Below are 27,476 nucleotides of genomic sequence, written 5' to 3' on the forward strand. Positions count from 1 at the left end.
TACTTTCGACGTTCTTTACTAGGAGTACTTACTCTTTCTGTCACTCGCTCCTATGGTTTTCCTGAGCTTTTATATCAAAATTTTGAGTCATTTGTTGTCAATAAATTATTTTTAATAATCAACAAAGAGCTGAATTAGTCCGTTCCGATATCCAGATTGCAAAACTGTTAACCCAAGTTGACCCAAACAAACTGGGTAGTTGTAGTTTCTAATAATCCTCCGATAAAAAAATTTGTTAAGATACACCACAATTACCTTAAAAAACTAATATTTTTTGGTTTATAAATTAGAATTTTGACGCCTTGTATTTCGAAAACTGTCCACTTTAGTATTAGAGAAATTTGATTAGATTATCATGTTTTTAGAGATTTTATACCCATATTTTACAAACACCCTGTATAGTTAAAATCGACCGCTCTTGATTTTATGGTGCACGAAATAATCACGTCTTCTACTTTCTTGTTTGCTAGTGAAGCTGTTGACTGTCTAATAAATTTCTAAGAAATTAATTATTTTCCTGCTCGGCTGGGAGTGGGGTAATGTAATTTTTTTTATAAAATGAACATTTAAATCAAAAAATAATAGCAGTATAATTGATTTCTTAATTCAGAATACACTTTAAATCATTTGCAAACAAAGGCTTTAATTTTAGGTAAAATGTTGTCATCACATTCGGAAAGTGTCTTTTCCGCCCTGTGACTGTTTTTTTTGCGTCTTTCGGAGAACTGCAGTCTTGTGGGAAAAAATGCCACTTTCCGCAAAGATACTTTTCCTCATTCATTTTGATCCTTTTAAAAATATAAATTTAGTAAATCAAAAAACACTAACTGTATAGATATTTGATGTCTTAACTAAGAATACAATTTTTAGTTATCTTTCTAAGCCGAGACTTTTATTTTAATAATTTTACTATACATTTTCGTTCAATTTAATGAAAATTAATACTCGCAGGGTAAGAAAAATGTTGTACCTAACACATGTGGAATGCGTATTTCCAGGGATGGGCAATTATATGAATATTGCATTCCAGCAAACAGTCCAGGTCCGTATTTGAAAAATTGATGATAGTAAAAAAGGAAAAGTCGGAGCTGAAAACTAAAATTATTTTCTTAAAAAGCGTAAAAAGTGCTACCAGAAAGTGTCATTGGTTTTCCAATTTAATTAATCAATAATAAAGTGGTAAACAAGTAAAAAGAAATTTGCCTTTTTTTAGGTTTTTGTCGAATGTCTCTGGATGTAATGGAAATTTTTTGATTTTGTTTAACAAATTTTTTCAAACATTATTTTTGAGTCCATCCTATATGCACCTTTGCTATATCGGTTGCGTTACGAGACAGGTTGCGTTGAAAACTTAAACGTCTTGTAACCACTGTTATTGTGTTTAGTTGTTAAGTTATTCATATTTTGAGTTTTATTTTAGGTTTGATGAATCTGGTCACCACCAGTTACCCCTTTTTAGAAAATTCATTTTCAAACACCCGGTATATCGTACAGATTTCGTTTGTGTCACTAGAATTACAGTAATTACTTATCGTACCTATAGAATATAAGTAACACACAGGTCACATTTCATAACTAATTAATTCATAAGCATGTAGGTGCAATTAAGATTGTACAAATTTCCTCACCTTACGAGCATATCAGCCATACCAAATTATTGTAAATGCTCACTCGATTAACATACCAAGTGCTGTTTATTACCCATTTTGATTAGTTACCATGTCGTCTATTAACACCATAATTGTCATTCTAACTGCTATCGCGTGTTTGGGTAAGTTTATTTTAGATATCTATTTTAAATTGCAAAAAAGAACTTACTACTCACAAATAAACTGAAAATGTACCTTTTACGGTATTGTGTGTAGTGGAAAAAAATGAATTTACACCCTCGGACGGAAAACAAATTTTACCGCCTGTTGTTCTTTTTATTAATAGTATTTAAGTTAAGGACTTCTTTCCATTCATGCTTCGACGAAAATTATTGTTTTTTAAGTTCTTTTGACTTTTTTAGCAGTAAATTCGATAAAGCTTTATCTATTTCAGATGATACTTTAGCTGGAAGGATGCCACAATCCAAAATTTCCGATATCACATAACTCTTAGCTCATTTTCATTGATTGACTGATTTTAATGACAATAAGTATAGGTATAATACATTTCCTATACCTGCTAGTTATTCGAACTTTTCAATCCAAAAAGCATTTGTGTGTAAAAGCACTTTTTGACCTCGGACGTAATATTCTTCTTTCAGCTTTTAACACGTAAATAACGATTTGTTGTTAATAGGCTCATGTGCCGATTACTACGAACTTCCCGACTATGACATGGACAGTAAAAGTTGCCAGCTCTTCTTAATAAGCGTTATAGACATGGATAACGACTTGCTTGGTCTTACTGAAGCGTTGTTTCCTGTTCTGACAAACTCGTCAAACCAGTCTGACACTCCTTTAACCACACCGAAACCATATTCTGGAGGATTATTCTGGAGAAGAAAACGATCACTGCTTTTGGATCTAATGGAATTAACTTCTACCGGTGTGGTACCCAAAATAATGAGTATATCCCAGGACAAGTTTGTGAAGAGAAATTTACAAAAAACTGGGCGTATTCTTGGTCAGGTTGGACCTTGCAGTGTTTGGATGTTTGGTTATCTTAAATACTGGTACGATATTATACGGTTGGTATTAAAAGACCAGTATTCACTGTTCTTTGATATGAATAAGTTGTAATAATTATTGACAAAGGTTCTTTCATAAAGATTTGTCTAATATGATCAAAAGTTTAGTAAAAAATGTTGATTTGAATTAGGTTTAAAAGAAATTATATTTTTCTTTGTTATTGGTGAATTTATTGTAGTAATTTTCGATTATTCAGTTCGTAATGTAAGCATGATATAATTTAACTGGGATATATTACAAAATACATAAGAATAATTATCTGGTGACTTGGTAGCAATAAAAGCAACTTTCCCATTTATCCAAGACTTTGATCTTTCCTTGTCAATTTATACATATAGAGTGTGTCCCAAAATTGGTGTTAACCATGTTCTTTAGGAGAAAATTATATTCCATGAATATTCAAAATCATAAAAAAAAATTATACAAATCCTTAGCTTTTTTGGCATAAAGTGTACGGGTCTAGTCTAATCTTTTCTAAAAGTGATCTTTTTAACTCATTCTGATCGATTTGGAGTGGCAAATTCCTTTTACTGCTTTGTCTTTGTACAAACAGGTTGAATGATCAAAAAACACAAAAATCAAATTTAAATCAACTCGTTTATTAAAACTATAAACTTTAAAGGTTTAATACTGTAAAAGTGGTCACTGAGTTTTCACTTATGGAATTTTAGTGACAATCCAAGGCAGCCGACCAGTTTTCTTAAAGTAATAGTAGTCATAAGCTAGCTTCCCCAAAACGAAAATGATCAGGCATCCTAAAATTCCATTTAGTAAATCCAGAGCTTCTTGTATTGTATACTCTGATGGCGAATGACACACTGAACCTCTGGATAGGTCCACAATCTGGAATAATTAGTGAATATAGTTTGTTGTTGCAAAAATAGTAACTTTAGTGAACTTACGGCCACCATTGAATTTTCCGAGTTTTCGGAACATTTAATGTCACGCAAGTCTAGGATTTGCGGAGCGTACTTCTGGAGCATTTCCTGTAAAAATTATTTAATTTTACGTATTCTTAGAAGAAGAAAGAAAGAATTACTAAAATATAAGAACCATAAGTTATAACAAAAAAGATTAAAATAGAAAGAAAGGAAATTACGATAAAAGATCAAAGAATAAGAAAAACATGAGAAATAACACATATAAAAAATTCATCTTTCTAGGTTTCACCCTGTAAACTGGGAGCAATTTTGATAGCATCTTAAACAAAATTCAGTTAAAACTTGAATTTGATAAGTCTTTAAGAAACTCTTTGATATACTATTTTATTCAAATTTTTCTACATTATAAAGTCATCTCTCGTTCCTGTTATTAAGAGTAGAGGTCGTAACTTAGAAGAAATTTAGTTACTTCCTACCCTCTTCTTTGTATTGATTTAATTACTATTAAATCTATATTTTAGACTAAACGAGGACAAGTGTGCTTGCTGTGACTTGACAAAAGCATTCGATTGTCAGTAACAATCTTTTGTTGTTAATTTAGGAATATACCGTGGAGCGTAGCTTTGACATGGTGTTTATTGTACGTGAAGGGACGATGTCAAAAGTTAATTTTTCATATTATAAAAATTAATTATGTCTCTGTATTTTGAAAACAACGCCTCTAAGGTAGAAAGTTAACTCTTGATTTAGCACTCAAAAATATTTTTATTAACTGCTCTGGTATTTTCATTCTCAGAGAAAGCCTGACAGAATATGAGAATGACCTCTTTAGCCTCTTGATCCAGAGCAGAGCAGAAAATGGTTAATCATCATTGATTTGGTTGACACATTACATCCAAGTTTTTCTACATATTAGTTTATATATTAGCTTTCATATCGTTATTGTTAATATAGTTGTACGTACTAGACCCGTACACTTTGTTCCTCCATAGTTTGCTTTGCTTGAAAACTCCTACATGAAGAAGTAGAATATTTAATAACAGGACTTCGTATGTAAGCTTACTTTACTTCCAGAAAAAAATTCATAGCCAGCATGCTAAGTACGTTAAGCTTTTCTTTGAAAACTGCCCATCTGGGAGTAAATAGTTAATAGTATTTCCTTTTCATGTTTGGTTAAACTTACGTGTCTCTACATCAGAAAAGTTTATCTAACTAGCGTTTGTTGATATTTTTGATAACTGGGACTTTTTTTTGATGTATCTTTTATTGGCGCAATCCAATGTATTAAACTAATTCTTACCTTAAATCTGGGAGAAAAAATACAATCACATCTCCACGGATTCCCACCTAGGGTTAATCTTAAAGCGTTGGGCATATTGACGTTGTGTTGTAAGGCATTGTCTATGGCATAAGCTGGAAGCTAGACATCCAATAATTATTGTTACTTAAACAGTGTTGCTAATTTAGTAATGGTAAGCCAAATGGATTTACTGACCTCCGATATTTGGTTGTTCCGTAAAGAGAATATCCGAAAATGCGTGAGCCAGTACGATCCCTCCAACATGCTGATGCTTGATATTTGATTATTGTCTAGGAAAATATCGACGACATCTCTGCAAAAACATCAATCTAATTAACATTTTTTAATTTCTCACAAACTACTACTAGTAATTACAAAGTGAACCCAACAAAGAGCCGTGCTTTGTCCATTAAATAATGCTTACCTGTAAATCGGATTTAATTTCAAAGGACTGAGATCCTCTATAAAATTTCCTTCCAAGTGTAATATTTTAGTTTTAGGAGGAAATGTGTCGGGCAACCGAGTAAATCCTCGGTGAGAGCAATTCACTTCAATAATGGGCTCCAGAACCGCAGTCTCCATATCCGTTACACATTTAATTAAGCGGCAAGCACAATTTGGGGTACAGGTTTCCCTTGTTACCTAATTGAATATTAAATATCCATTATTCCTTTTTACTGCAGTTCAATAATAATTAGAATAAACAAATAAGAAAATATACCTTCAAGACATACCTTCCTAAAATGTGCTATTGCGAGTAGAGGTTTGTTGTTGTGAGGCATTTTAAAACATCTTAAGGTGTCCAGATCTTTAAATACTGACTGATTTAGCTCTAAAATCCATTCAATGCTTTTTGAACAATTCCACCGATTACCTGAAAATTTTAATATTGATATTTTTAAGCGAAAAGTGGAATAGCGTCAATTATGTATGCCAATATACCGGATATGCTGAAAATCAAGCAAAAATAGAAAAATGTCATCAATTTCAAAAGTAAAGTTTGTACCAAAACTGAAAAAAATTACAATGATATATTCGTTTGGACTTTCCGGAAACGTTTTTGTGTCAATTGAACGTCCTCTAGCAGGAAAACGGAAAGACTCTATAATTTCAAATATTGTCTCTATTATCTGATATATTTTTGGAAAGTTTAGAGTCATAGTCCAGACTCTAAACTCTCAATATCAACGCAACGCTCTTTAATAGCGTAACTCTTCAAGTAACCAACATATTAAGGGCCAAATACAGTCTAAAAATTGTTCGGTAAATTTTTAAAATAGAAAAAGACTAAATTTTGTTAATATAACATACTTAGCCCTGAAAGAGCTAAAATAAGAGCAATATTATTTGGTGCGGTTTTGCCAAACTGTCAATTTTTTTAGAAAATAGGGAAAACGTCACTACTAAATTAACATTATGGTTTTTGGCCATAAATTTGTTGTTTTTGGTGTTCAAATGCTATTTTATTTATATTTCCGAAGTTCTTTGAACAAGATTTAAAATTTTTTGAAAAAAGCCTGGGCATTTAAAAATCACTTATGTTTATAATTTTTTTGATTTTAACTCCAAAACATTTCGAAAAAAATCAGTTTTTTACAACTTTCACGCCCTCTAGCGGCCTAAAGGTACAAGCTGCGAGATCCAGATCATGTAGACATGATTTTAAAAACCTTGAAATCTTGTAAATTTTTGGTCTTTATTGCTGCTGCTTATGTAATTCGTCTAACCGAATTCCGTTCGAATAATCGAATTATTATTATATTATATTAAGTCAAAGATTGAAAAAAAGGCTCACGTGACCAGCACTATAATAAGAATAGTGCGGCGTTGCCAAATTGTTGTTGTTAATTGTTTTAGTTATATTGTTGCTAATAAAAAATTAGGAAAGCCTTGGAAGACAAAACCGATTTGAAAAAAGTTTTTTCTAGGTAATTACATTGGCTAATTTTTTCAATTGAGTTAACTAGGTTTTAAAAATTTATGATATTTTAGGTTAGGAAAAAGATATCAAAATGCGGTATTTAGCTACCTTATTGTTTTTTTTTTAAAGATGTAAATTTGTTTACAAAAAACAAATTTTTACGTTTTGGATTGTAACAGATTTACCACGAACGTTGCACGTCACAACCTGTTAAGTAAGTAAACTTTGGCATTAATAATGCAAATTTTATTGGCAGTGACGTCATTCTAATTTTGTTTGACTTTCAGTGCTCCTAAGTGAAAAACTCACCTGATAAATACACTTCTTCTAAACCTTCATAAGAAAGCTGGGGGAAATCGGTGAAAAAATTCCCGGATATGTTGAGAACCTTCAAGTTTGGAAAATAACTAGTAAAATTATCACAGAGACTCAAAATTTGCAAACTCGACAGATGCAAAACCTGAAATACATTTTTAAATTTAATGTCAAACCAAATTTACTGACACTGCCAGCTTACCTTAATATTTACTAAAGGAAAACTAGGCATTTCCATTACTTGAAGCTGAGTGGTATTAGTTCCAATAATGCTCAACTTAACTAAGCTGGGAAATTTTTCTTCAAATATGTGAAAATCTAGTTGTTCTAACCTGATTTTCGTTATATTCAGTGTGGTTACATCTGGAAAGGTTCCATTAGGAATAATGGACTGGCACACTAATACATCGTTTTTCTGTTGAATACATTCGTTGGATTTTTGGGGTTCCACGTAGGCAAATAACAGCCACAAATACCTGGAATATAGGACTACTGTTAACGTTGTTAAAACTGGCTTAATAAACTAAAAAGAAACGCTTAATGAAAAATATAATTTGACTATAAATCGATCAAGATAATTAATTAAAACACTATATTGAAGTTGTTTCTGCTTCGAGCTTGACTTGTTTCAGAATGATACTCAATTATTCTGTATTAGGTTGGCAGAATCGTGGAAATAATTCATGAGAGCCCGTCTGTTTCTACCAGATAATTATGCAGAGGTAATATGTATACCTACAATATCTAACTATTCTTTTAAATTAGAAACATCTTTTCCAGTAGTTCCTTTAGTTTCGTTATATGTATTTGTTAGTCCTGCCTTGTACTTGTCGTACATCTTTTCGACTTGTAGAACTGGGTATTTTTTTGTTGACCACGCCCTAATATTCTACAGTGTGATTGATCATCAATTATGTGTACTAATCTCCGAATTGAAAATGATAGACTATAAAAAGGGGCGAATTTGAAATTAAAAGTCTACAACATTACCCCAACATATTACTTCTTTCCCTGCACTATTATAACTATCACTGCAATTAATATAGACGTCATACATCATCAAGGTTGAAAGTTAATACATTAATGATGATTTAGAGATGCGATTCTACCCGTGACTCTTAATAAAAACCCAAGGTAAAGTCGTCCCGCCAGATCAGGCCAATTTCCAATTTTTAATAGAAAATGACCGTGGTTTGCATACTAATTAACCAAATTATATAAACTGGTTCATTATACAACATTATGTAAGATTCCAGAATTCAGATAATCCACGTCTCATCGTTTCTAGTCATAATTCTTCCGAAAGGTCAAATTCTACTTTTCGTCAGAACCAGATCTCTTTTATTGTTGCCCATATTTTAATGTCCTGTTAATTGATGGGTTTGTTTGTGATTTGTAACAGTCACGTATAATTTTTTTTTTAAATTCCTCTATTTTTACACAATCAATCATTCAAATGTACTCTCTAGTGGCTTTACAAGAAACGTCATAACATCATGTGTGTACTACTCTTAAGTGATGATCTTCTACACAGTTCATTATTCAACAATTACTTCCTATTTAGTCATAGTCTATTAGATATTCTTTTATAATTGACATGGATAAACACTTGTACCGTTTACTAGATGCAGGAATCACATCGTAAATAAACTTCTGTAAGTTAAGGTTACTCGGTATACGATTAACAAATCTCACTGAGTCCAACAAATTAATACGTCAAACTACTGCCCATGACTTTTACCAGATTGAATCAATTATTATATTGTTATTCTTAGATGGTATCCCTCATTATACAGGGTGATAATTGACAGTTGACTGTGCGTAAGCTTGTTATCAAGTTTCATGTTTTAAATTAGGTAAAATAAGTACAAAAAAAGCACTTTCAAATTTTTTATTTTTCAAAAAAATTGAAAGAATGGGGTGGTATTAGGGTTTTTTTTACTACTTTTTGAAATTCTATATCTCGGTAACATGAACAGCTAGAGATGCCAGTTTTGGCTCATTTTGTAGTATTTTTTATCCTCTTTCTAATGGAGTTCAAATAAAAAAATTACAATAATTCAAAAATTGAAAAAATACCATTTTTGCAAAAAGTGCAATTTTGGCAAAAGGGTTGTGGAAGGGTCCAAAAATTTAAATTATCACTTTTAAAGCACCTCCTAATGTTAGTTATCTTTTAAACATACAAAATAGGTTGAGAAGAAACCTATTATATCTTCGATGTTTGTAAAAATGTGTACATATAATTTTATTTTCCTTAATGCACCGCTATGTATGTTGGATGTAATTATTATAAAACCAAATTTTACTACCGTTTACTCAAAAAATATTGACACACTAAATACTATGATATACAGGGTGCTACAAATGAGATATATCTCGGAAACTAAAGACAATAACCTTGCTCTACAAATATGTTCACATTTGTCTCGCTCTTTGTTTCTTTCTCAACCCTGTATCACTTATGGTGTTCTTGTACTCACACTAGAAATTATTGCACCCTGTATAAAACTTAAGATGCTAGCTGTCTATTCATTGTTGTTGATATCCAGAACTGTAAAGCTAATTGTAATTGATATAAACAACACATTTCGTCAGTCTTACAATTTTTTACATAAACGGGAGGTAAAGTTTTACGACCCGTATTTGCGGTGCAGGCGGCAAAGTGCCACTTTCCGTCTGGGTTCTAATGGAAAATCATATATAAATGATGAATTAAATAACAATCCAGACCTTTGACCAGTCTATATAGTAATGTGGTAAAAAAATCACAGTTTTGGAAATTTTTTTTGGAAGAACTGATTTAAGATTTTGATATTTATCGTCGATATATTATTATATATTTTATTATTATTGAAAAACATTATTTTTGAAGATTTTGTTTTTTCGGCTATTTTCTATAGCAATCGAGTTTGGGGCACCCTGCTCATATTTCTCCAATATCGACATAACTTTTACAGTATGATAAAATTACATAAACTAGATACTACTTATTAGAGAAATGAATTAAAAAACTTTTGCTACTGCTTTTTACATCAGGTTAACAGCCGTGAATAATATCCAGAGTTTTCCTGAACTCCCAATAGACTTTGACTGAATCGTTGCAAAAACAATCAGGATACAATAAATAGAAATTGAGTTCAACCACATTGTATTTGTTTTGTCGGAACTGTGCAAATATACCACAAACATGCAGGATTTTTTTAAATAACTTGATTCATTTATTATAAAATTTCTGTCTGCTCAAAAGGAGTAACAAAACTGGGTCAAAGGCAGAAAAACCTCTTGTATATTTAATCATTTATTTCCGTATGGGCAGAATTTACATAAGAGCACTGTACTCATCTAACTTCCTGAGTTAAGTTACATAAAAACACATACAATCTGTTTACGACTTAAAAGGAACTGATATTGAAAAAGTTACATTACAACATTTATTTTGGCAGTTTAAAGGGTTTCAAAGTAATGGCACTTTATTTAAAAAAAAATCTATCTTAATATTTGGGAGGTCCATAGGCGGAGAATCCAACTACTTGAGAGCCCTGAGCTTCATCTCCCACTCTTTGCTGCACGAAATTTTGGGAATCTTCCTCTACTGTCGTTGCTTCAGTAGATCCGACAACCGACGTGGTACCTTCTTCCTGAGCAGAGGCAGTGTTGCCACCAACGAAAACTCCTGGCAAATTGGCTGCATTGCCAGACTCGATTTCGGGAATGCTACGGTCTGAAGCAATTCCACCTCCAAAAACTGCTTGAGCGTCTACGGAGTTTTGGCCGAAAGTTACTGGAGTTACTGCGGGTGCAATTCCTCCACGTCCAATAGCAACTTCCAAAGCGGATTGATTGACTTCAGGTTGGTTTACTCCAATGGTTTCCAAAATTCTGCTGTTGAAGCTGATTGGAGCCGGAGTGGAAGACACCACATTGATGCCTACTTGACCGGATCCAATGTCGGATCCTCCAATATTAATAGTTGATCCTGCAGGAGCTTGATTACCAGCAGCAAGCTTAGCAACAATTTCACCAGAAGCTCCATGTTTGCTTTGGATATCAGCGACAGCAGCTTCAGCTTCTTTCTGGGTCTTGTATCTGATGAAGAACACTTCGGGTTTGGGTGCTTCAGTTGCAGTGGCTGATGGTTGGAAGCGAACTGTAGGATGTAATTCTGGTTTCTTAACTAGAACGTAGACGAGAGTTCTTTCTTGGTTGGCCACTGGAGCTGGTACAGTGATAGTAGCTTTGCTGCGGTAAGTGGGCGCCTTGATAAAGATGATTTTGTAGGTCTGTTTGGGTGGGGCTTGAGGAGGAAGATCGTATCTAGCTTGAATTTCTTCTTCTTCTTCATCTTCAGGGGCAGCAAAGAAATATAGTTTCTTGGTCACATCAGATTCTGCGGATGCTTCACTTCCAGCAGCGGAATCAGTGACAACTCCGAAAGCTTCATTTAAACTTCCACCACTGGTTTGAACTCCCACGTCGGAATTTGAGTTTACACTAACTCCAGAGTTGAATTGGCCGATGACTCCTGGAGTGGAAACTCCGAAAGACGGTATGCTTACAGTGGGTTGGCTCAATGATGACAAAAATTGGTAGCTGTTTGGTGGTTGGGAGTATTGGATGAAGTTGACAGATGAGGGTGTGGGAGAAGGAGTGGATACCTGGAAACTAGAGAAATCGACAGTAGGTGACGAGGTTGACACTTGAACACTAGGTGCAGGGGTAGACACTTGGAAACTTGAAACGTCAGCACTTGGTTGCGGTGGGTTGACAAAAGTGTTGTAGGTTTCTACCGGTATTCCGTTTGGTATCGAGGAAGAGAACCGGCTGACAAAGTCTACGGATGGTCCAGAAGCACTTGGAAGTGTGAGTTGAGATTGGGATAGTTGTCCACTGCTGTAGCTGACACTTTGGGCTGCATCTCCTAGGACTGAAGCTTGTGGTACACCATAACTAGACAGGGGGTTGTTTTCCGGTACTGCGCTAGGGTATTGATAGCTTGATGATGGTTGTTGGTTGACTAAGTGACTAATGTCAGCAGTGACGACAGTCGCTAGCAACGCTACCTAAAAATAACAGTCATAATTAATTTAGGTCTACCAGTACCGCATTAGCATAAAAAGTCTTACTTACCAGGATGATCTGCATAGTGATGAGACCAGATCAAATTTGTGGTGAAAATATGATAATGAAAAGTTTTTATACCGGATCCCCACTCGGAGTAGGACATCCTATTGCCAAGGTTGAATTAGCATTTCAAGATTATTAAAATTTACTAAAATTCATCACCTTGTTGTCCCGTAGGTAGGCAAATCACTTCGTTCACCTTTTAATATGCTCAGATTAGTCGAAATTACGTAATCATTCACATAAGTAATAAATTGTTAAACAAATATCTACATGTATAAATGGCATGAATCAAAGTGTATCACCAGAGGCTAAATGAAGAACGAAATCAAAAGTACCGCCGCCGGTTCTCGCTTCAATAAGTCATTTCGTTTACAATCCTTTTCAATTTCTATTATTTGTTAGTTTAAGTTCTTGTATAATTATTTGCCTATTGTGACTGGATTGATAAATGCTGAACAAACACTTCAATACCACTTTTAATTGAGGTTTTTTGACTGAAGATTATTTGGTATGTAGGAATGCTTCCTAATGTTTCTACACAATAGAGCTCCCGATTACTGATATTTAAGCCTTCAGGCTTCAGGGGATATGCTTTTTGTTGTTCATTCAAGCTGAATATTAGAGTTTTCATTACTTTGCTGATTGCACCAGTCAAACTGTTTTGGAACTTTACGACGTTCATTAAATTGATTGAAAACCTCTCTTAGCTTTACTTATTTGACTACATCCTATTTGGTAATTTATGACCAATGAGAATGTAATTTACGAGAACATCTGGACTTATTTGTCAATCTCATTCACTTAATTATGCAATATTTGTTAACCGAAATGCTAATTGATTAGTGGTTGGGTGGAAGGACACTCGGAAGCAAAATTTAGTTTGCTCCGGTACTTTTCCTGTGCAAATTTTACGTCTTAACTCATCAAATATTGGATTAATTTCAAAGTAAAAACAAATACTTCTTTAAAAAAGTTTTAGCAATTTTATTTCCCCAGGTCTTAAAAAATTCTCACTTTAGGGATTAAAATGGCACTTTTGCACATCTTCGTGAGTAATAGCTATCATTACATGCTTGTTGAACAATGCTGTGCTTCACATTTTTTTCAAAAACATAAGATTGACAACCTGGCAATATCTGTTTGTGGTGTGAGTCGTTTGTCGTACAGTGAGTTAATTACCGTATTACTAAACTTGTTTATACAATTTGATAAGGTTATTGCATCTCTTAAGCCCTTGACACTATTACTTTTTGTAGCAGTTAGAAAAATGCATTTACCCTCAAACATAAATAGATGAGTATATGCTAATAGAATTTATACCAGGACAGGAAGTTAATGTCTAAGTGTATAATTAATGTCACAACATTGCAACAAACAATTGCAACTTTTTTAAGGCATAGAATAATTAGCATAATAAGAATAATAAATTTACTTAATTTATATAATTTACAATAAATAGCCAATAATTATAAACATTTTTATAATTTTTCCGGTGAATTAAACTGGGTGACAGAAAACACCGGTTACCAAACGGGTTTTCTGTTATTTAATGCTGATGATACCATCTTCTTAAGTTAAAAAAAATAAACTGAAATTACCCTAAGAAACTATCTACTAAAAATCCATAATTCCAGCCAGATTAAACATTATTCTGATCGATAATTCATTGGATTGTCAAAATAAACTGTTTCAATTCAGTTAGGCCTGTAATACATTTCTTCATGTCATCGCTAAATTGAAATAGCTTTGAGCTAGTAAATCAATTGCTGCTTACGGTTTGCCAAATTTGCAGCAATGCCAACGCAAGGCTACTTTATTGCGATATTATTAAACCATTGGCCGGTAATTAAGTACCTGTTTTATGGGAGAATCACTGGTGGTTGCTAAATGTAAATTTATGCACGCTCCAATTTTAACAACGCCGAATTTTATAGCTTCATTTCTGACAAAATGGATCATTACGCAAGAAAAAGAGCCGACCTTTATCAAGTGGATTTTGTAGGTAATTTCCTAGTGAAGGAAAGTGAAATGAGAACGTGTGCATCTATGCAAATCATACATTTCAAAGGCGAGAAGAATGTAGTTGACATAATATTGTAACTTGTTTTTAAATCGATTTAAACCAGCGTGGGGTATCGACTGTTACTTTAAATGCAAATGTCACCTGTATAATTTGTCGTAATTCACATGTGACATGTTAAAATATGTGAAATAAATTGAGTTCAGTGCTAATGGCTTATAATTAAAAATGCTTTGATTATTAACATTGTTGTTTATCCTATGACATGCTTTTTCTATCTTAAGAAATAACTTCTAAAATTGTTACCAATTATAATTTTTTATACAATGGAGAACAACATCAAGAATTGATTTTTGTGGTTTAGAAGAGCTTTTATGTAGTGTTTCACCATTTGGCAACATTAATACTTAATTGCGTTTTCAATAAAGGAGTCCTATTTTTACCTAAACAAACCCTATTTTTTATATTTTTGTTTATTATTGTTTCTAGCATTCCAGACAGAAAATGGATTGTTTGAGTTTACTTTTTCATTTATACATTTTAAAATATTTTTTCTCGAAACGTGTTAATTTGGATATGATTGATTAGGTTTAATAAGTTCTTCTTTTCACTCCTTGTCGTGTTTGGGATTTTTTTGTGTTAATCAAAAATAATACTGCCAAATATTAAGAATATTCATGTGATGTCACACGTAAGTTTTTATTTATTACACAAATAAGCATTAATACTACACAAATGTTCCCATATCATCTTTAAGATAAAACCAAACATTTTATAAAATTCGATTATAGAAATATTTCCCATTTACGAAACAATTTTTTATCCAGTTTACAACAAAAATAAAACAATTTTAAATGTTGGGTTTGGGTTATTATTAATATCCATACAAATGCCTTGCTAGTCAAACCAAAACATGAAATCCTGTATAAATCTTTTAAATCACATTTTTTTTTGTAAAAACACTGAAACACGTAACTTTATTGAAATAACAAACTTTGATATATAATAGCTCTCTTTTATCTCTAGCTGCTGCAGTTGAACACCTTTTCCTTTCGCTAAAATTCCTATATGAAAAAATTCTACACTGACAAAGTCATACAAATTTTATAACGCTAGATAAGGTAAGAATGAAAGCAAAATTCAATGTTTAAAAACAAAACTGGGAGTTACTGATCTTATACTAAAAACATACATTTTGAGCAACTTTTCTGGTTTTTGCTGCCTAAGTTGTTTATAACTAAGTTACGAGGAGAAAGCTAAGCAATTCACAAATTAATGGTCATTGTTAAAGGCGGTCATATTTTTGAGTTATACTTTTTTATAAGACTTTAAAACACTTTTGCATACATCTTATTTGTTGACTCAAAATTTTATACTGCTCCAAATGGTTGCCATTTTGTATAAACACCAATTTTGATGTATGAGAAAAACCAAATACCAGAAGAATGACGTAACAGTAAAGAACCGAATGTTTTGAATGTGACGTTTTCCGATATTTCACTGTTACGTTATTTTATTGTTGTTTGACGTTTTGGTATTTAGTTCACGTTCACACATTCATCCACTTTCATTTTTCTCAATGACATCATATTAGTTTTTTACATTTTTGAATTGAGCTTGATTAAGTTATGAGCAAACATCAGCTTTCTCTAAAATGTTTTTTTTTACTGAGTACAGTTTAGTTAAAATATTAAAAATTGTATTTTCACAAAACTCGCTTTGAGTATAATAAAAATCAACATTTGATTAGGTTAGAGTGAATTTCGTGTCATCATTTGACAGTTTGTCACATGATCATTCGTTTGCAAATCGTAATATCACGCGGACTACTACCATTTTAGTTTGACTTCTTTATATTATTCCGAATGTTTCCAGGATTTTTTAATTTTAAAGCGACTTTTTATTAAACTCCTAATTGTGTCCTTTTAACCTACCTTCCTTGTATTTCTTCAAACAACCGCGATCTCCACGGTGGAGCTCGATAAACCCCTCTCGATACCCTGTATATGTTTTTAGAAAACGTTATTGTACGGTGAAATAGGTATATAAATGTACGATTTTCAATCATTTAATTTTTGTGTGGAGTTGCTAATATAGTTACGTATACAGCATGAACTAAAATACTTCCCTTACTTTTTAGTGATCAAGTTTTATTTAATAACCCAAGGGAAATAAAGAATTTATTTTATTATCCTACTATTGTTACTATTATTATATCGTCTCGTCCACCTGCACAATTTGCAACATTGCTATAAAAAAATGTATAGATAAAGTCTTCTTTCTTTGTTTTTTTCCATGCAATCCTCTCATTTCCTTAACCAAATATTGATTATAGGAAACACGAAACTGATAACAAAAAAAAATGCATTTCTCCTTATTATATGTCCGACCATTTCGCATAAATTCACTCAATTAAACGATATTGAACTTGTAATAACAGACGGGCAAACAAATAAAATAACCAAGCGATTGCATAAAGGACTGCCACTTACCAGATAAAGCGAATCGATAAACATCATATTTACGATTATTCCATTTAAGCGGTGGTAAACACGTGTGAAACACTAGATATATACCACAATAATTACAATCCAATCAATATACTGTGTAGAATATTGGACATTTAGGATTTAATTAAAGTCTGAACTTTGGTGCTTGAAGTTTGCGTGACGCTCTAAGAACTTTAGAAAGGAACTCACTCCGTCAAATTTAAACCTAAGCGATGTCTTTGAATTTTAATTCAAAAGTCGGTTTCTTTGAAACTTCATTACCAGAACTTTGGCAACTTTACGTATACACAACTTGTGGAAATTTAACTAAACAGTTTTAGAAATGATAATGACATCAGGCGGAAATAGCAGTTTACAACATAACATAAACAAGTGTTTATGAATTGTTGACAATTTAATAAAATACCTTTTAGGATAATTATAGTGGTGAAAATAATTAGTACGACAAATTAATTATTTTCATTTAGATACTTTTAAATATCTGTTTGTCAGTGGGAATACTAAGGTTTTTGCACATAAATAGCCATGTAAACCAAGTGCAAAACGTAAGTATTCGATTTTTTTTTATTTTGTAGTTTTGTTTTATTTTGTAAGTAGTCCGTGTGAGATGTCATTAAATCAAATGCAAAATTTGCAGCTTTTGGCCGAACCGGCAACGTCAAAAAGGATTACTAAAGTTATCTTGAGATTGAATGTTGAAAAGACTCGGTTGCTAAACTTTGATAAACAAAAGCAAAACTACTCCCTTTACGTTCCCTGTAAAGGTGGCTCTATTCCAGTCGATAGCGGCACAAAATTTCTAGGAGTTTATCTGGAACCACAATTAAATTGGGAAATAAACAGCAAAGTCCTTGTTTCCAGACTAAGCAGCATGTGCGCTCTTTTGCGTCGACTCCGAGATGTTCTGACCTTAGATTCGATTCGAATGTATTACATTTCCTGTGTCCAACCATTAATCTCATATAGTATCCTGTTCTGGGGTTCTTCAGCCGGCGGCTCATCGTCGGTATTCATAGCGCAAAAACGCATCATTCGTACTATATTCAATTTAAAACCTACCACTAGTTGTAAATCCTATTTTAGTAGTTTTAACGTTTTAACTGCTCCGGCATTGTATTTTCTGGCACTGGTGGTTTTTGTGAAGAAAAACCCTGAGCTTTTTAATAGAAACTGTGATATTTATACCCCCGAAATGTCGATGGGCACCAGGTGTGCTACTGATCTTCGCGTACCCAGACATCAGTCAAGTTTCTTCGAAAAAGGCCCTTTTTATAGAGCGATCAAAGCATACAACATGTTGCCACGTGATATTCGACGGGTTCGGGTTGCCGCCTCGTTCAGAGAGAGAGTCATCACTTTTCTTAAGGAAAAACAATATTATTGTTTCAATTTTACTAAGTGATTGTCATATTATTAAATGTTGTATTTTAAATATGTACTGTCACTTATACATCAATCTAGTTTTAAATTTTTAAAAAAATGTTAACTCTACTTTTACTTTAGGTGTTTCAAACACCAACATGTGACGTTGCTTTGTGATCGTGGTATCATTTTGATGGCAATAAATTTATTATTATTATTATTATTATTATTATTATTATATCCATCCTAGTATTTTTATGTAGCAGAGATTTAGAAATACAATAGAAAATAATTGGTCACGGGTTTTCACTCATAAATCCGTCCCGGCTATACGTACTAATTTTGATTTGGTCCTTTTATACACTATAAGTTCAACAATAAAAGGAACGGCCCTAGAAGATTCCTTGAAAATCATTTCAGAATGTCCTACAATAGAACGTCTAATATTAACAATTACATTACTATCACTAGGAATTCGTATTTACGAGTATAAATGCGTTCTGCCTTTATTGCATTTTGCATTGAATTGTTATTTACGATTTTCACTTAAGTTAGCTTGTGGTTAAAAAGTGGTTTTTCAAAATATACGAAACAAAAAGTTCAACTAACTTTAACTACAAATTTGACGCAGATTCTTCAGTCAATATAAAACATTAATTTTTGGTGTATAACTGGATAAAACTTGTACAGGGTGTCCGCCGGGAAGGTATACTACTTTGTTTTGCCGCCATTGTGGTAAATGTTAGTCTTGACAGTTCATATTTGGCAGTCGTGAAGTACACACGTGGCAAATTTATTATGGAAAAATATTCGATAAACCAACGTGTTTTAATCGTTAAAACATTTTATCAAAATCAATCATCGATTACTGTGACGATGAGAAAGTTACGTGAAATTTTTGGGAGAAACAACGTGCCAACAAAACGCACTATTTATCGTGTAGTGAATGATTTCGAAGAAAGAGGGTCTGTAAGTGATAGGCCCAAGCATGGGCCACAACGTACTGCAAGATCGGCTGAAAACATTACTGCTGCTCAAGAAAGTGTTCAAAACAATCCATCAACCTCAATTCGACGCCGTGCTCAGGAGCTTGGTCTTCAAAGAACAAGTTTGGCCACAATTTTGCACAAGGATTTGCATTTGTTTCCATTTAAGATTCAGTTGACACAAGAGCTTCTTCCACAAGACCATTTACGCCGCCGTACATATGCCAATAGGATGTTACAGCTCGCCCATGACAACCCCGATTTTCATGAAAAAATCATAATGAGTGACGAGGCACATTTTCATTTAAATGGATATGTGAACAAACAGAATAGTCGGTTCTGGACAATGCAAAACCCTCAAATTATTCATCAGTCACCTTTACATCCATTAAAAGTGACAGTCTGGTGTGCAATTTGATCAGGAGGAATCATTGGACCTTACTTCTTTGGAAATCAAAACGGCGTAACGGTAACTGTGAATGACGCCACAACTGCATGCTTTGGGCTTGATTAACATGTGGTATCAACAAGACGGTGCCACATCGCATCCAGCCTGGATTACAATGGAATTACTGCGAGACCTCTTTCCACAACAAGTAATTTCAAAAAATGGTGATGTTGATTGGCCTCCACGGTCGCCTGATTTAACTGCTCCGGACTTCTTTTTGTGGGGATATCTAAAAAGCAAGGCTTATGCAAACAAACCAGAAACGCTTGAGCAACTCAAACAAAATATTCGTGATGAAATTAATGAAATACAGCGTGAAATGTGTGAGAATGTAATGAAAAATGTGCTCAAAAGGGCTCGCATTTGTGAGGCTAACAGAGGCGGACATTTATCTGATATTGTATTTCATACATAATTGCCGACATTAAATAAAACAATTATCAATATAAGATCCATTCTCTTTCATTTAATCAAAAATTATAAACAAACAAAGTAGTATACCTTCCCGGCGGACACCCTGTATAATTAAATCTATAAATTCTGTTTAAAAAATAAATTTTTAGTTGCTGCTGGTATTAATTCTTTGACGTCGATTTTTGTGTCCACTTTATCTGCAGATAAATAATAATTGACAAGCATTGTTCATATTCAGATTTCTGCAATTTCTCACTTTGACTTTAATCAAATTAAATCAAATGTATCGAACATTTGTTAGGCGTTTAATCTTACACATTCATCACTTTGATTGCCAATGCTAATCAACTTAGTTTGAATAAGCCGTTCTTGGGAATTAAAAGCGTCTAATTTGTAAATGTTGGCATTTGTAAACGTATTTAGAAGATTAGTATAGTAATTCATTAATGTGCTTGAATTTAAAAGCGAACTTTAGGTTGTTAATTCAATTACACTGAGACTGATGCAGTAATGTCAAAAACAAATTCAGAATTCGGTCTAGCAACCATTCTGTTTTTCTTGTCATTGTATGAGAATGATCCAAAAAGCAATCAACAATCATTTAACAGACAAAAAAAATCTTATAAGCAGAGGTCCAACGCTTGGTATGTAAAGTACAGGGCGTTACAGCTATTTATGTACCAAGGGCGTTAGAGAGAAAATAATGTGACATAACGGACATAATATGACTACGGGTGATATGATAACGCCCGCCTATAATGCTCTCAGGTTGTTATGGACACTTTAACCTACACCGTTTCCGAGGTTTTATTTATTAATAATGAATAAGTGTAACATAAAAATATTAAATGTTATTTTGCCTTTTATCCATAGAGATTATACCAAATAATTCAAAATTTAGTGCATTCATTTTGAAATCGTGGTGTTCGTACAAAAAATTTGGGGTAACTTTTTAAGGGATTTGAAGAAGAAGATTGAACGGTAACGATTCTTTTCATTCAACTGTATAGTTTCTGGGTTAGTTTTATCACGTTTAGAAATCTTTTAAACGAGTTTCACAATTTTGAAATTTTTTGACAGAATCCTTGGACACCCTTTTGAGATTTGCAACAATTTGTCTTTTTCATGGTTAAGAAACTATTAGATTTAGGACAAAATATGGCGTTAGTGTTCAAAAAAAATTCTTCAACTTTGACGCCTTCTAGTGGCCAATCTGTATAAACTACCCCAGTACGAACGTTTTATAGTTTTTTAAACTTCGGTCAAACGACGGTCCAAAATGAGTTATTGTAAAAACATACAGCGTTGCCAAACTGTGTGAAATTAGGCTGTTTCAATAATAATTCAAACCATAGGTACTTGTCTTTCAGAAAACTTCAGCTTCAGACAGCATTGAATTGTAATATAATGTATATTGAGATTTAAACAGCTCCAAGTTTTGTTTACTTCAAACATTTGAGTTTTAATAATGTAACACATTATAAAATATTTTCTTGTAATCTGAAAACGCCATACCTCAAAAAACTGTCTGTCAAATCAATTGGCAACATGGCAATAAATCTAAATTAATACATTTTGTTGATGGTAGTCTAAACTGTAAAATTAGTAATGAAAAGAGTTTCTGAAGATTGAAGACATTTTTTTTAATTGGTTATTTTCTGTCGTGGAAGCATAAGCGATTTTCTTCTACATCTTTTTCGATAATATTATAAATAACATAGTAATAGATAATAGTCAAGGTAATACTAACAGTAAATGTGTTCAAAGTATAGATTATAATAAAAGGCAGTAAAAAAAATTGCAAACCAAAGCCACAAAAAAAATATTAATTTTTTTTGAAGGCTGGAATGACCTAACAATATGCAAATTTAAAAATCTAACGACCACATGAAAAAATTAAGTTTATTGTCTAACGTACAAGTCCATTAACACTTTTTACCTCCACAAAACCGAAATCAGATTTGTTTGCTGGTCAACATTGATTTCACAACGATCTCTTTCATGGATCCTCGTAATTAGTAGGTATTTGTGGAAGATTCAAAACATAGTTTTGTTTTGAACTTTATAGTAGGACTGGCTACATTAAAAATTCAAAAAGTGTGTTTTAAATCATTTAGGGAAATTGAACAACAACTGCACAATTTTCCTGATGCTGGTATGGTAACATTTTTATGAAAACCTACACTACAGGTACTTACCAGATTACAGGGTGAACAATCTTCATTGAGTTAGGATGTATCCGCTTATACAGCATCACTTTTCACTTCAGCACTACAACTACGAAAAACCATCCATTAGAATAATCTGATTTCCACTTGAACCTGATTTGCACCTCACCGATAATATGTGGCAGTTAATCCCTATAGCAAACATTGACAAAAATATGTCGTGTGTGTGCTTTGTTGACTGATTAATTCTTGTAACTTCGATACAAAAACGTCCAATGCAATTGCTGCTTTCATTGCAGCAATTTCAAGGTGTATTCGCCATCCTTTTTAAAGGTTTGTCCATGATGAGGCCTGTATATAGCTCTAATTAAATTGGTTACACAATTTTTGAACGTGACATAATTTGACCTTGTCTTGTGGCAGGAATCTGTGTAACAGTCATGAAGCATTTTATCTGAAAAATAATTGGTGCATTTCAGATTTTAGGTCAGCTGGTCTTACAATACTAGATACCATATGAGTAGTATTTTTGTGTCTATTAACAATGATTTTAAAAATCCGTACAGGCGATAAAGTTTAACTACCTCTTAAACGGTTTGTCGATGCAATTTTAAAAACGTAATTTATGGACTTGATCCACTTTGCTGTTAAACAGTTCATATTTCATTACTAAATCGTTTGGTAAGCATTTAGGTATGTCACAATAATGTATGTTTCACTTTAAAGGCTGTGGTTTAATTTATAGTTGGAATACAATGTATTTATGGAGTGGATATTGCTCAAGAAATTTGATTTTTGATAAGACTTTATGTTTCGAGATAACTTAGTGAATAATAGTCAGTTTATTCGAGCAAAATAGTAAAGTATGTTTTCTGCCAACATTGTCGAATGAAAGTTTTGTCCAGAAAGTTCATATATGCAAGGGATGTTAGAATTTAGAATGTTTTGACAGAAAAAACCTATTTTGAGGCCAAATAGGTAAAAACTGGCTATCTAAGGGGCGTTTATCAAACTTCAACTTTGTCATAAAAAAAGCGGAAAATGTGTTGAACTGCTCGAGCTGGTTATTTGCCCAGAAATTTTGAAAAAATAGTAACTATTCAGTATCAAAGGGTAACATACAACAGTAACATACAGTTCTATCAGCGCAATAAATAAAAAACGGAAAAATGTATTGAAAATGCTCGAGCTGGCTATTTGTCCAGAAATTTGTAAATAAGATAATATTTAATGTGCAAACCAATTCAAAGGTTATTTTAAACTGGTTATAAACCTATACAACATTGAGTACACTATACTTCAATGTTAGTTCGTCATCAGGCTCAAATTCGGCAACGTTGCTTCGCAATCTCATCACCTGACATCTGGTGACATTTGGACAAACTTTTTTTTACTTTTTTGTCTATTGCCTTTTTGACTTTTAAATGTATTGTTTTATTTACTTACGTCTCTTCTTTAGTAGAAAATTTAAGATTTAAAAAAATTCACATTTTAATCTACAAATATAGCTATAATAGTCCACCCAAAAAAATGTTAACAAAAATGCGCTTTGTGGGTAAATAATAAGGAGAGCAAAATATTTTGGTACATCTAATTTATACTGGCATAATTATTTATATTTTACATAATGTCTTTTTTTCGGCATTTACAATTGTTCTTTTCGTGAATATAAATTGGTTTGTCACTTGTTGTATAAATAACTATTAAAAAGGCTAAGTGGTATAAAAATGATTTGCTGAAGATTTGTTCATTTGAATCTTTACAGTACTTTTTCTTAAATTCTAGTCAATGCATGTAGTTTTTAACAATAATTGATATCAAAAATCAAAATTTTATAAAAAACGTTTGGAGGACCAAAAACAAACATCAATTTATCAATTTTTGATTATGTAAAATATTTTATTTGGTTATGTCCCACTTTGTTAAAGAATCCTGTGTGGGTGGTGTAGAAATTGATCTAAGATAACATTTCAGATAAATAAATATTCGAATTTTAACAAAATAAACATATTTTATGAATATTCATTGTGTGAGTGTTGTGCTAAAACACTTTTCACACACACACAAATTGATAGACTAGGCATATTCAAAAATATTTATTCGTCACACCCACTGGTTGTATTACCCAATATACAACTGATTTGTAATGAATATTAATTTATTTATATTAGCTTGTGAAGAACCAATCCAAAAACTTACATTTCAAGTGGTTGATTGTTGAGAAAAGTAAATAATTGCATGATTTTTGATTATTAAATTAATAGGGCTTTTTAGATTATAGGGCCATTGAAAGTATATTTTAAAATTATTTTCAATATATACCGATCGTCCCAAAAGTAAAAAACGTATCAACGTTACATTTTTTCAAATGGAATACCTAGTATTTTACTTAATTTTCAGGATCTACGAAAATAAAAGATGATTTTGTCTAAATGTTAATGATGTCTAAACTTTACAGTTTCTCAGATATTCGTTATTTTGTAAAAATGTAGAACAAATTTTAAAGTTAAATCACTCAACGTCTGTATAATTTTTGTAAACAAAAATTGGCTTGGATATTGCTAAAAGAACAAGCTTTTTGATTCAGGGGTGATAAATTGTTTAGCTCATACAGGATGTCTCAAAATGTTTAGTCAATAATTGCAACCTTTAAATCGTAATAACTCGACAAAATCAAATGAAACGCCCCCTATTTTATAGTTGCAGTAGACGCAAAATTTAATTATTTATCGAAAATTATTAAGATCTATAGCTAACTATGCGCGTTTTCTTGGAAAATCGACATTTCTCGAATTTCAACTAATTTTTACGGGATTTTGGGACCAGTTATTATCACTGAATAAAATTATTATTTGTAGCTGTCAAATTGTTCTTTAGTCGTAATTTTTCGTTCTCTAGTGGTAGTTTTTGTAAGTTCTTTGTTCTAAAGTGTTAGTTTATACAATGGAAGAAATGATAGATATGATCTTTGTTCTTGGAGAATGTCTGGAAAATTGTTTATTGGCCTCACGAGTTTACGCTACAAAATTTTCCAACAGAAGACATCCAAACAAATTCGCTTTTAAAAGATTATTAAGTAAATTTGGACAAAGTGATTTGGAGTGTTCAATATCAGAAACCCACAAAATAAAAGCCTGGTACAGGAAATGAAAACATTGAATTGGACGTCATCGGCTCTGTCATTGAAAATCACCATGAAGGACAACACCAAATTGCAAGAAATTTAAATATCAGCCAAGTTCTTAAAAAGCATAATAATTACCATGACTATAAAATTAAACTTCAACAAGAACTTTCTATGAACGATTATGTGAATCGAATTGAATTTTGTATGTGGGTGTTAGAAAAAGGGGCAGAAAATGAAAATTTTGTAAATTTAGTTCTGTTTAGATGAGAGCACATTTCACAATAATAGCTCCGTCAACAGACGTAATTTTCATTATTATTGCGATTTGAATGCCTATGATGAGAATAATTCATAACCAGCACAGATGATCAGTAAATGGGGGTGTATAATGGGCAGATATTTGAGTGGACCCTATTATATTGCAGGAAAATTCAAATGGCATAATATTTTAGGACTTTATAAGAAATCGAAAGATATTCTGTTAGAAATAAGGTCAACGTGGTTGCAATTGGATGAGGCACCAGCAGATTACCATCGCAAAGTTCAACATTTTTTAAATCAACAATTCCAGACTGGAAGAGGTGGATTTCAAAATTGGCCCCCTCGGTCACCTGATTTGACATCGCCGGATTTTTTTTTATGGGGATACGTGAAAGATATTGTCTATAAAACACCTCCGACAACACCAGACAATATAAAAGCGCGAATTAGGGAAGCTTTCAGACCATATCCCCTAAAATGCTTAACAATAAAGGATTTCAAAAAAGAGTAACGTTTGTGTCAGACGGTCACCATTTTGATCATCATTTTTACTTCCTTTACAATAAATCTTATAATATAATATTAACCTGTTGTTTCTTTAAGTAGGTACTTATTTTAAGTGATATTATTTTTGCTAATACATACAATATATTTTTTTCAAATACATCATGATTTTATGTCTGTAGAGAAATATTGATTATTATTACTACAGATGGTAATAATTGTATATTTCGAAAATAATAAGGGCTATTTTACGACGGCATCAAAAATCAGTTGAAATTCGAGAAATATCGATTTTCCAAGAAAACGCGCACAGTTATACATTTTTATAAAATAACGAATATCTAAGAAACTGTAAAGTTTAGACATATTTACGAAGACGTAGAAGGACCACAAACATTTTTTTTCTTAAATTCCTCGGAGTTTAGTAAAATTCCGATTTCAAACTCGGAATTGAGTTAAATTTCGACTTTAAACTCTGAATTTAGTTAAATTTCGATTAAATCCCGACTTCGAACTCGGAATTTAGTTAAATTCCGACTTCGAACTCTGAATTTACATTGTCACATTGCAAAAGCTCTTCAAACCAAATTAGGCAAAATTTTTCAGGTTTGGCAACATTCCAAACATTCTTCGAAGCAAATTAGTAAATTTTGTTAACTTTGGCTACATTGCAAACACACTTCAAAGAAATTAGTCGGACTTGTCAGTTTGGTTACATTACAAACACTTTTCGAACCAAAATTGAAGAATTTGTTAGTTTGATAACATTGCAAGGGCACTTTTGAACCAAATTACCAAATTTTGTCAGTTAGGCAACATTGCAAACAGTCTTCAATCTTAATTGGAGAGTTTGTTAATTTGGCAACATTGCAAGCAAACACATTTCAAAGAAATTAGTTGAACTTGTCAGTTTGGACAGATTGGAAACACTCTGTATTCACAATATTCAAACCAAAATTGTAGAATTGGTCAGTTTGATAACATTGCATATACTCTTCAAACCAAATTAGTAAAATTAGTCAGTTTGGGAACATTGCAAACACTCTTTGGTCTTAATTAGTAGAATTTGTTAATTTGTCAAATTGCAAAAACACTTTTCAAACCAAAATAGTAGAATTTGTCAGTTTGACAACATTGCAACTAAATTCCGAGTTTGAAGTCGGAATTTAAATAATTTCCGAGTTCGTAGTCGGAATTTAGTAATTTCCTAGTTCGAAGTCGGAATTTAGTTAATTTCGAAGTTTGAAGTCGGAATTTAGTTAATTTCCGAGTTTAAAGTAAAAATTTAAGAAAAATAACGTCTGTGGCCCTTCGTAAAAGATGATTTTATTAAGGTTTAATATGTACGAAAGCGTAGAAGGGCGACAGACGTTATTTTTCTGAAATTTTTACTTCAAACTCAGAAATTAACTAAATTCCGACTTCAAACTCGGAAATTAACTAAATTTCGACTT

At 32.4% G+C, this 27,476-nt stretch overlaps 3 protein-coding genes across 5 annotated transcripts in view; 1 reads left to right on the top strand and 2 right to left on the bottom strand.

Moving 5' to 3' along the window:
- Positions 1-1,613: 1,613 nt before the first annotated feature.
- Positions 1,614-2,977, top strand: LOC145725401 (uncharacterized). Its single transcript, XM_081974163.1, has 2 exons — positions 1,614-1,771; positions 2,287-2,977. Exons 1-2 carry the CDS (start codon positions 1,720-1,722, stop codon positions 2,727-2,729), a joined length of 495 nt encoding a protein of 164 aa, XP_081830289.1. The 5' UTR covers positions 1,614-1,719; the 3' UTR covers positions 2,730-2,977.
- Positions 2,978-3,256: 279 nt separating this feature from the next.
- The window catches only part of swi2 (Protein singed wings 2), a 33,023-nt gene continuing 8,803 nt past the window's right edge, over positions 3,257-27,476 (bottom strand). The window contains exons 1-11 of one of the 3 annotated variants that reach the window (XM_081974132.1): positions 22,632-22,781; positions 22,300-22,584; positions 22,161-22,239; positions 7,298-7,571; positions 7,090-7,240; positions 5,594-5,733; positions 5,284-5,501; positions 5,055-5,172; positions 4,860-4,979; positions 3,581-3,664; positions 3,257-3,521 (exon numbers count right to left, since the gene is read on the bottom strand). In XM_081974132.1, coding sequence (XP_081830258.1) covers positions 3,336-3,521; positions 3,581-3,664; positions 4,860-4,979; positions 5,055-5,172; positions 5,284-5,501; positions 5,594-5,733; positions 7,090-7,240; positions 7,298-7,571; positions 22,161-22,216 — 1,347 coding nt within the window. In that variant the 5' untranslated portion in view covers positions 22,217-22,239; positions 22,300-22,584; positions 22,632-22,781 and the 3' untranslated portion in view covers positions 3,257-3,335. Of the gene's footprint in view, positions 3,522-3,580; positions 3,665-4,859; positions 4,980-5,054; positions 5,173-5,283; positions 5,502-5,593; positions 5,734-7,089; positions 7,241-7,297; positions 7,572-22,160; positions 22,240-22,299; positions 22,585-22,631; positions 22,782-27,476 lie in introns of those variants that run through there. The other 2 variants (XM_081974142.1, XM_081974123.1) reach the window with 2 other exon arrangements.
- Positions 10,516-12,378, bottom strand: LOC145725370 (uncharacterized). Its single transcript, XM_081974114.1, has 2 exons — positions 12,226-12,378; positions 10,516-12,158 (listed from the first exon to the last, which is right to left on the bottom strand). The coding sequence occupies exons 1-2, from the start codon at positions 12,238-12,240 to the stop codon at positions 10,590-10,592; spliced, it is 1,584 nt and encodes a 527-aa protein (XP_081830240.1). The 5' UTR covers positions 12,241-12,378; the 3' UTR covers positions 10,516-10,589.

Source organism: Ips typographus, linkage group LG1 (assembly GCF_016097725.1).
Source record: "Ips typographus isolate SLU linkage group LG1, UJ_Ityp_2.0, whole genome shotgun sequence".
NCBI lineage: Eukaryota > Metazoa > Arthropoda > Insecta > Coleoptera > Curculionidae > Ips > Ips typographus.